General features: G+C 37.6%; 1 protein-coding gene across 1 annotated transcript; it reads left to right on the plus strand.

Moving 5' to 3' along the window:
- The first annotated feature begins 5,822 nt into the window (after positions 1-5,822).
- LOC117722272 (exocrine gland-secreted peptide 1-like) lies at positions 5,823-10,326 on the plus strand. The gene is made up of 2 exons (XM_034521287.1): positions 5,823-5,891; positions 9,937-10,326. Exons 1-2 carry the CDS (start codon positions 5,823-5,825, stop codon positions 10,324-10,326), a joined length of 459 nt encoding a protein of 152 aa, XP_034377178.1.
- Positions 10,327-10,654: the final 328 nt, after the last annotated feature.

Here is a 10,654-nt window from a genome sequence, read left to right on the forward strand (position 1 = left end):
GTCTAAGAACTGAATATGAGCTTTGGTTGACCAAGAACAGAATGACATATAAATAGAGATGTTATAAGAATCGAAGTGAACTGGAGTTTTACACTCTGCTTATAGTCCAGGCCACCGCTATGTGAACAGTGGAAAAAGTCAGAACAATCTTGCTAACTAACATGAGAAAGATGAGGTATCAATGCTGAAATATCAACTCACTATGTACACTTTCTGTTCACACATGTGTGTTGTAACATGCAGAAGTTGTGACATTTGAGAAGTTGAAGTCAGTAGAAAATAGGAAAATTCCTTTATGATTCTATTAAATGAATAATGGAGCCCTTTCTCTATCCTGTGTCCTTGTTCCCTGGCCACTGTGAGAGAAATGATTTGCTACAATGTTTCTTTAAAATAATTTTTGCACCATTATTTTGTGGTTATACATGTACTACAGGTATATGTTTTACAGGTAAGAGTTTGAAGCATCTGGTTTATACATCCCTCACACTTTGCCAAGTTTTCAAATACTTCACTCTAATCTATTCTTCCAATGCTTTTGCTCTAGCTTCTTTATAATGTGGCACTTCCATTCAGTCACATCACCTCATGATATGTTTGTATCTACAATATATAAACTATTTTAACCAATGACTTGAAGCCCATATAAAAGATAGTAAAGAAAGCTACCGTAATAAATCTTTTGTAAATTTACCCAGCCTACAAGTCCAGGTACTTCAGAGACTTAGGTAATGTGGGCCTAATCATGAGCTAAAACCATCGGTCATCCTCAGATTGTGGGATGTTCTTTAAAATGCTATAGAAGCACATTCTTTAGCATTGTGGGTTCAGAAAAAAAATTAACTCCTGAGAAATAAAGATACTGAAAAACAATTACAAGCAAGTAGAGATTAAGATATGATAATAGAATAAAACATGGTATCTTGAATAAAATAACAGAAGAAAAAAGTGAGATGATAAATTGATAAAATACAAATGACATGGAAAATGTTTTGAGTTCTAATGTCAAATCCTTAATGACAACAAACATGGCAGCTATTGTGAGATTACCTAACATGCTACCTGTGAAGGAGAAGTATTTGGAATTTTGATATAAGATTTGGCAAACCTCTTTTAAATACCAGAAAATGCTAAAACAATAATGATATTTTCAAAAGAATCCATAATATTAATAGTTTTTCTTAGTTCAGTGAGAATATTTTACTTATTTTCAGCATAATATATTTAATTATGAGAGTTTTTTAAAAGATCCAACTTCCTCAACTGACTTGTTGTTTTATTCTCTTTTATTTTCTTATAGACATTTTATATTATGCAAACAACCTGTCAAATATGAATCAAATGTCTATGAAGTACCCAGATTTGCTAATAATGTCAGGAATAAGTAATGCTTTATTTCAAGAATTATTTGTCAATGATGATAGAATAGAGTCAAGTAATACTCTACTAATTCATCACAAATCAGAAAAAAAAAGAAAACAAAAAATAGATGCAATGAAAAACATTAGAAGCATTAAAAAGCAAGGGGACATTGCAGTAAAAAAGAAGAATAAAAAAAACTAGGTTAATACACAAGTACTGCTTAATATAGATACAAAGGGAAAAGCAAACTGTGATGAGAAGTGCTACACCAAAAGGGTGGACAAGAGGGGAATTCTCTCCACAGATCTTGCTTTAAAGGGGGCAAAAAAATCCACTGGAGAAAAAATACAGCAAAATTAAATAGTGGATAACTGACCCACAAAGCAGGTGCTGGATAATTACTCAAGGGTACTGCTATCTCATGTCACTCATTGAATATGCTGATGAAAAAGAAACACAACACAAAAGAAACTCTGAACTCAAAAAAACTCTGCTGGGAACACTAGCCAATGAAACAGAACCACTCTTGGCCTCAAACATTACAAGCTCTGCCCTCTAACCAATAAAGCAGAAAATTCTCAGAAGCACAGAGAAGGGCACAGGAGCCTGCAACCGGAGCAAACTGATATGAAAGCCTTTTGAAAAGAGAGGTGTTAATTGTACATAAGATGTTCTACTAGCTGGGCTGCCTTGTCTGATCTCAGTGGGAGAGGAAATACTTAGCCACCCAGAGACTTGATGGGCCATGGTGGGGAAGAGGGATACCCAGGGAGGCCCCAACCAGCCCAGAGAAAACGGGAAGGAGGAGGCAGGGATGGATTGTGGGAGGCAGTGACAGGAGGGGGATTTGAGCCAGATGTATATAGTGAATAAGTTAAAAAAAAAAAAAAAAAAAAAAAAAGATGTTTAAGCCAAATCTATTGACTGTGAGAGCAAGTTCCATGGTAAGATGGTATTCCATGGTATTTACAACGCTAAGATTACAGTGACTAGTTACATATCAGAGAAGTTGAAGGACTCTCAGGCAAAGTTGAGAAAAACAAAACTGGTTAAGTGAAGTTATATAGAGCAACACAGGAGCCTGATGACTGGAATACTCAAATGCATTTCTTCATCTGCCTATGATTAAAACCGTGAGGCCACATTTTGCCTAAATTCAGACTCTAGGTGACATGTGGGTAAAAAGCATTATTTCCCACTTTACTGACCCACCATGAACAAGAATAAAGACTGTCACTCTTAACAGTGAATGCAGGAGAATCTGGGTGGACCTGGATTGTTCCTAGATCTGATTGATGAGTATGAGAAAAGACAAACAAATAAGACGTTACATTTCCCTATTGGGATGTTTTATCTCAAATTTTGGTCATAAATGGCAATTAAAAACGCAGGCAGTAACCTTGAAAGAGAGAATTAGAGAGGACCTGGGAGGACTTGAAAGGAGGGAGGGGAAATGATATAAAATATGTAAAGTGTAGTAGATCGATGCTGATAATGGTTATCCATTGTCATTGTTAAAATTTTGAAGAAAAATTCATCTTTAAATGTTTTTTTGAGAATTTATAATATATACACAGTTTACAAAATGTGATAATACACATTTAATATCAAAAGGACATCGTTTATGTGTTCAAGAGATAGGAGAATGTATCCTTAAGTGGCCTTCAGCAGCATCTAAAGGATGGAGGGCATGGTGAATAATTAAGAAGGGATATTAGATGCAATAAGCAGTGGGGATTTAAACTGAAATGAAAAAAAGAAAAAACACGTCTAACCAAAGAAGGAGTTTAAATAGAGAAGATATGCAATTTACTGTGTTTGTATTTTCTTATTGAAGGGAAAAGGGGAAAATTAAGTTATGTGTAATGGAAAATATTGGTAAATCTTGCAATTGCTCTTCACAAAATGTCAAACTTCTAAGGCTTGTTTTATTATTTTTATGGGTATGATTGTTTTTTTTATTGGATATTTCATTTAAATTTCAGATGTTATCCCCTTACCCAATTCCCCCCCATTCCCAGGAACCCCCTATCCCATCCCCCCTTCTCCTACTTCTATGAGGATATGCCCCCACCCACCCCACCTTCACTCCCACATCCCCACCCTCGAATTCCCACACACACTGCGTCCAACCTTCATGGGACCAAGGAACTCCTTTCCCACCTATGCCCAACAAGGTCATCCTCCCCTACATATACAGCTGGAACCATGGGTCCTTCCCTATGTGCTCCAAGACTGGTGGTTTAGACCCTGGGAGCTCTGGTTAGTTGGTATTGCTGCTCTCCTCATGGGGCCACCAACCCTTTCAGCTCCCTCAGCTCCTTCTCTCTGACTCCTCTACTGAGAACCCCTTGATAAGTTCAATGGTTAGCTGTGAGCATCCACCTCTGAATATGTCAGACTCTGGCAGACCTTTAAAGAGTCAGCTATATCAGGCTTCTGTCAGCATGCACTTCCTGGCATTCACATCAGCATCTACCTTTGGTGACTGCACATGGGATGGATACCTATGTGGAATTGTCTCCAGATGGCCCCTCCTTCAGGTTCTGTCCCACACTTTGTTTCTTTATTTGCTCCCTTGAGTATTTGTTGCTCCTTCTAAGATGGACTGAAGCATCCACACTTGGTTGTCCTTCTTCATGAGCTTCATATGGCCTGTGAGTTGAATCTTGGGTATTGCAAGCTTCTGGGCTAATATCCAATTATCAGTGAGTTAATACCATGTGGTTTTGTTGTTGTTGTTGTTGTTGTTGTTGGGTTACCTCACTCAGGATGATATTTTCTAGTTCCATCCATTTACCTAAGAATTTCTCAAATTCATTTTTTTTAATAGCTGAGTAATACTACACTGTGTAAGTGTACATTTTCTGTATCCATTCTTCTGTTGAAGGACATCTGGGTTCTTTCGAGCTTCTGGCTATCATAAATAAAGCTGCTATAAACATAGTGGAGCATATGTTCTTGTTATATATTGCAGCATCTTCTGGGTTTATGCCCAGGAGTGGCAAAACTGGGTCCTCGGGTAATGCTATGTTCAGTTTTATAAGGAACTGCCAGACTGATTTTCAGAGTAGTTGTAGCAGCTTGCAATCCCACCAACAATGGAGGAATGTTCCTCATTCTCCACATCTTTGCCAGCATCTCCTATCACCTGAGATTTTGCTCAAAATTCAAATCAGAGAGCAGCGGGACTCAATTTCTTGGGGGAAATGAACAGAAAGTGCTGAAACTGGAAAAAGGAAAGTCCTCAAATCAAATTACTTGGCAGCACTTGGTATGATTTCTTGCCCTGGGACACAAAGGTATTCCAGTCTCAAGAGGCCTTCAGAATAAAATATGCATGTGTATATATATATATATATATATATATATATATATATATATATATATTTTTATAATGTCATAATTCAGACTAAGAAGTGCCCGCAGGAAAGCATGTAGAGAGAATATGAGAGTTGAGGGTCTTCAGGAGATTCCCAGACAACTGATAGTGATGGTTTCTGCTTAACACTTATTTATGATAAACTTGGCACCATATTAATCTATGTCTATTATATTGAACGTTTTCACCAAATTAGAAGACAACACATGCTGTCTACATGACTCCCACTGGGTCATGAAAGAAGCATGGAGACACTTGTAAATATGATCTGTGATAGCTAACTTGGGTACAGAGCTAAACAAAGAATTCTCAACTGAGGTAACTTGAATGGCCAAGAAGCACCTAAAGAAATGTTCAACATCCTTAGTCATCAGGAAAATGCAAATAAAAACAACACTGAGATTCCACCTTACACCAGTCAGAATGGCTAAGATCAAAAACTCAGTTGATAGTAAATGCTGACAAGGATGTGAAGAGGAACACTCGTCTATTGTTGGTGGGATTGCAATCTGGTGCAACCACTCTGGAAATCAATCTGGCAGTCCCTCAGTAAATTGGACATAGCATTACCTGAGGACCCAGCTATAGCACTCCTGGACATATACACAGAAGACGCTCCAACATATAACAAGGACATATGCTCCACTAAGGGTTATCTACAATTATATCTGTATAATCACAACACTGTCACCATTATTTACATCTGGTTCAGATATAAATTGTGAATAGGCAATAGCAAAATCAGAGATGGTACACATCAAAAAATAAGAACTGAATCCTTTTTTTGCCACATTCCCTTTTGAGGACAGGAGAATAAACGTGTACAGAAAGAAACTAGGAATTCTCTATCCTTTGCAGCTACATCAGTGATATCAGTCAGGTCCTTTAGCTTATTAATTAGAGGCAAGGTGGGCACAATGAAATTATATCAACCTCACATGTCAACTATTCACTTATTTTGTTAAAGAATTAATCAACCAGAGTTGCTTTGGCATATATTCTAACAATGTGTTGGTTACCTCTGAGTTCCATACATGGCTTAATTTAATCAGGTCTTTTTCTTTGCTTAGTGTCAGCCATGGTTCCTTTACCAGTGATGTTATTTCTCATAACTCTGCTGCTACCATCAATGCACACTGAAGGAAGGGTGAGTGTTACATAAATATTTATCTCAAATCTACCTGACAATTGTGGGAAATGGTATATTACATAAGAATACGGAAATCCTTACAGTATAGTGGGTTACAGTATTCTCATTTGGCCTTGTAGCATATAATAGGACTACAGAGTATAGAGTAAGGTTCACTCCCTAGCATTTATAGCTATAATACACAGTAACAGCATGCAGGACCTGGACACTTAAAGAGGCAGATGTGCTACAAATACATGACACTAGGCATCAAATTTGCACACTATGGGGCTTGATAGACATGTCAGTGAGTAAGAATTAAGAGGCGAGATCAGCTATTGAACTTATCTCCAGTTACAATTATACCACTGTGAAATGTGAGAAAAAGTAGAAGAATCCATCATCCAAAGAAGGACCCTTCCTAAAATAAAGTTGAATATAAGGACCGACAGCCAATATGAGCTGCTGATCATTTTAGCATGTGAAATGTGCCTAAATCTCAAGAGATAAAGAACCATTTCTTCCTCTGTACCATGCACCTGGTTCCTAACCAAATGTGATGATGACATTGTTGTTCACTCATATTGAACTTTTTTCATGATTCTTTTAGCTTCTAGTTACTGCTTTGATCATTTATTTATTTTTATTTTTCACTGATTGTTTGGAGATCTCATATCATGCCCCCATCATGTTCACCTCCCAGTCTTCCTATGTTTGCCCCCTTTTCCCTTAATCTTCCCCAAAATAGAAAATATTCTATTTTATATGGCACATATATTCAATGGAGCATGGTCAAACTCCTAGTGGCCAACCCCAAAAGGAAGGATATCTCTGCCTCTATCCAAGCTAGAAGCCATCAACTAAGGAGAACTGTAAGGGAGCCTAGGGGAGTGGAGCCAGTTTTCTGACTCCTATGTAACAGCCTATTCCTTAGTGCTGTAAGCTGCTACATTGTGATCCAGCACTCCCATAAATACTATGGCTTCAGACAACAGTACTAATAATGGCCATCCACATGGGCTTTGGTGAAAACACAGGCTGCAGACATCAATAGTGGCTGCTCAGTCCCACAGGATTAGTTGTTTCAGCTGGATTTCCGTATAAGCTGCAACCCTGGAGAAGTAGGTTCCAACCGATGCTCATAACTAAATGCAAGCAGGCAGCCTAGAGTGAGTCTACCTTCTTCAATGTCCTTCTGTAGTCCTCCAGCAGAAGATTTGGCCCAGATTAATTCTTAAAGCATCAAAGAATTCGTAACTTGCTTTGTCCCAGTCTGACCTTGAATTTAGAGATCTGCCTGCTTCAAGCACTAACTTGCCTGTGCCTAAGATATTCATGGCCATTATGCTTCAAGATCTCCATGTCAAGATCCAGTTCAGAAAACTGTGTCTTCCATTCTCAAGATCTGGATGATAGGTGTGCCCTCCATGTCTGGATTTTAGTTCATTACAGATGTAGTCAAGTTGACAACCAGAAACAGCCATCCCAATTTGGTTCTTCAAGGTTGTCCAATCTAGAAATTGAACCTTTCCTCATTTCACAGAACCAGGGAGTAATCCTGCAGCTGAGCAGCAGGTTCTGGAGCTGAGTCTGTGTCTGCATGAGCTCCAGGCCGCTGTTGTACACCATTTTGCCAATCTTACTGGGCAATGACAGCATGGATATCAGTCTGTCTGTCTGTCTGTCTGTCTGTCTGTCTCTCTCTCTCTCTCTCTCTCTCTCTCTCTCTCTCTCTCACACACACACACACACACCTCTTATCACCATCATGTCTCTAGTTCCACCTTTCTCCATAACTCACACTGTGCTGTTTTTCTGTCTTTCCTACATCTCCATCACAGGTTTATTTTTATAGTGGAGCTAGGCTGGCTTCCAACCTGCCTACAAAATGAACACTTAAGATTCTATCTTTTATATAGTATTATTAATACTTTTAAATGTCTGCCCTCCTAATAAAAGTTCCATTAATTCCTCACACAAACAACATCTCTTCAAAAGAATTTTTAACACAAATCAATATAGCATATGAATAGAAAATTACTATTACCATTTCTATCAGAAAATCACATTTGGAGCTTTGAAACAAATTGTCTTTATATTTTATTTGAGTTAGATTGTATAGGGGGAATTAAATGTGTATGATAACATTGGCTTAGACAAATCACAGTGGTTCTGTATTACAAACATCTAGCATATGCAGTCTTTCTATAAGAAATTGATAAGTGTCTTAGGTCTATTTGTTCAAGCACACACAAGTGGTTCTTGTTGCTGGGAACATATCAGAAGGTAGGCATAGACATATTTCAATATATGGTCAGAAGTCTCTGAGCACAGAACTAGAAAAAAATTTTAAACACTTAATCCTATAATATAATGGAGGGAACAAAAATAAATCATCTTGACATATCAGAGAAAATATATAGATACTGTGATTGTTTACATGGGCTTAAAGTATCACTCTTTTCCATAAAGCACCACACTACTGTGGAAATTCAAACTTTTTTAAATCTTGTTCAAACAATTCACAAGCATTTTCCTATCTGAAAATTGGTCTCCACACACATATATCTACAAGGTAAAGCATCAACTTCAAATATATCATCAGAGCTGGTTTTCAAAACATCAGAAATCCTTAGAATTGACATGACAAACATTTCAGTATTAATGTTCATTTTCATTAGAGACCTGTCTGCTCCGGACAGCTTCCTATATTAAATTCTAAGAAGAAATTGAGCATCCTTGGAGTTATTCCAGTTTTGGTGAGACAGCCACTAGGCAAGAATTGCCACTTTCCTTCTACAGACAAATTACTGTCCAGAAAAGGACACACTTGCAGAATAGTTGACTGATTATATCTGCCTAGACAGAGTAATCAGCCCTTAATAATTCTGCAGCACTAAGGTCTGTCAGATGATCCTGGGCCAGAAGGCAGAAGAACAGATGCTCCAACGTTTTGAAGTAGAGGAAGTGTCCAGGTGTTCAGAGGTCTCTATAAATTGGCTAAGTTTTAGAAACTATGATTTGTGCTTCCCACAATTATAGTTAACTCAGTCATTCTGGATTTCTGATGGGGTTGAAAACATATAGCTATTGACCTTAAGAGAAAAGATTTGAGTGAATGGTTGTCAGCTGACATTCATCCTAAAGCCAGGTTCAGAACTAAATGTTCTAGTTAGAATAGATGACAGAGGAGCTGGTTAGTCAACAAAAGAATGGACTGGGTATTAGGACTATCCTGTACCTCACTGGTACAAATTGGCATAATTAAGCTCTAATTATATTTTGAGAGAAAAATTTCATTTTAACAGGAAGGGTGATGTGTAGGAGGAGCTAAGGTAGGAGGAGTACTGAGAGGAAGAAAAGGAGTAAGAAGAGGAGAAGAAGAAGGAGAGGAGAAGCTAGGTGATGAAAGAGAGAAAGAGGGGAGAGACAGGGAGGCAGATATTCATGTATCTCCACCAGTCAAAGATAGTTGTTATATCTAGGTCGGTCAGTGGGTTACACCTCTGATTGAACAATTCCAAACTTATAAAGCCTATGATTAACATTTTTTAAAAAAAATGTATAAATGCAAAAAGGAAAAGGGGGCATGGGATAGGGGTTTCCTAAGGGGGGGGGGGAATGGGGATAGGGGATGCCATCTGAAGTGTAAATAAAATATCTAATAAAAAAAGTAAAAAAAAAAAAAAAAGAAATATATCATCAGTTGAACTTCAACCACTAAACTGAACAAATGAGAAAGAGTTACACTACTAGATCGATGTAATCTCCCCTAATAAGAATATATTTTTCTGCTAAGATCTGAAATTTGTGTGTTAAACAGCCCTGGAGAATTGTTCTAAAAATGAAAATTAGTACTTGTAGTGTATTGAGTAGGATTCTGGCTCTTACATTAGCGTAATCTACACTAACTTCAATGACATGCAGGCAAGTACTCACTGTAAAGTCTAGAGTAAATTATGAGCTCACAGCCTCTTATATTACTGCATCTTATGTAAATACTAATGGATAGGTCTTAGGTTTCTTATTGAAAACTTGTTATAAACAAATCACACTCTTTCAGGTACTAAAAGAGACTCAAAAAGATTCCACCACATGTTACAATCATAAGACAAATCACAAGGCTGTCTTGGACAAGACTGACCACCAAGGTGATGGAAATGTACAGGACCCTGAGAAGGTATTCACTGCCTCCAAGCAAGATCAAACATTATTTGAAGACTTGGCCAATGCTAACCAACATGAATTAAACCCATCTAAAAATATAATGGCCCAGAGCAACTGTTGTACTCAGAAGCATCAAGTGGACCCAGTAAACTTCAATCACATGGACAATAGGCTTCAAGGGACTAGAGTTAGGCACCAAGGAGACAATTTTAAACACAAATTCATTCTTAATATAGATGTTTTTTTTGATGCATTGGGAAAGACATTAGTTTCCCATAATATTTAACTACAAGTCTCCCAGTGTCCTATATCCTGTGGATCTTAGAAGACTCTCTTTTTAAGTTCTATAACCTCTTTGTTAAGCAAGCAAACAAAGGAGATTAGAGACTGTAAATTAACACAATAAATTCTCTCCTCCATTCTGTTAAATAAGAAGGCTAGAGGCAGCCAAAAAAAAGGGGGGTGGGGGCTCTGAACTAGCTGTAGAAGAAGCAGGCAGATACAACTTAGCATCACTTAAGAACTAAAAGCCTAACTTTTCTTTCTTTAAATGTACAGATTATTTCTTGGGGAGTTTCCCAGTAGAGTCAAGATGGGCCCCTCACTTCTTTCTC

Source organism: Arvicanthis niloticus, chromosome 17, assembly GCF_011762505.2.
Source record: "Arvicanthis niloticus isolate mArvNil1 chromosome 17, mArvNil1.pat.X, whole genome shotgun sequence".
In the NCBI taxonomy this organism is placed as follows: domain Eukaryota; kingdom Metazoa; phylum Chordata; class Mammalia; order Rodentia; family Muridae; genus Arvicanthis; species Arvicanthis niloticus.

Excerpts from the sequence above, each read along its gene's own strand:
- LOC117722272 (XM_034521287.1), top strand. The coding sequence starts at position 5,823 with ATGGTTCCTTTACCAGTGATGTTATTTCTCATAACTCTGCTGCTACCA. Across the intron at positions 5,892-9,936 it reads CAATGCACACTGAAGGAAGG|GTACTAAAAGAGACTCAAAA; the intron begins GTGAGTGTTACA and ends ACACTCTTTCAG.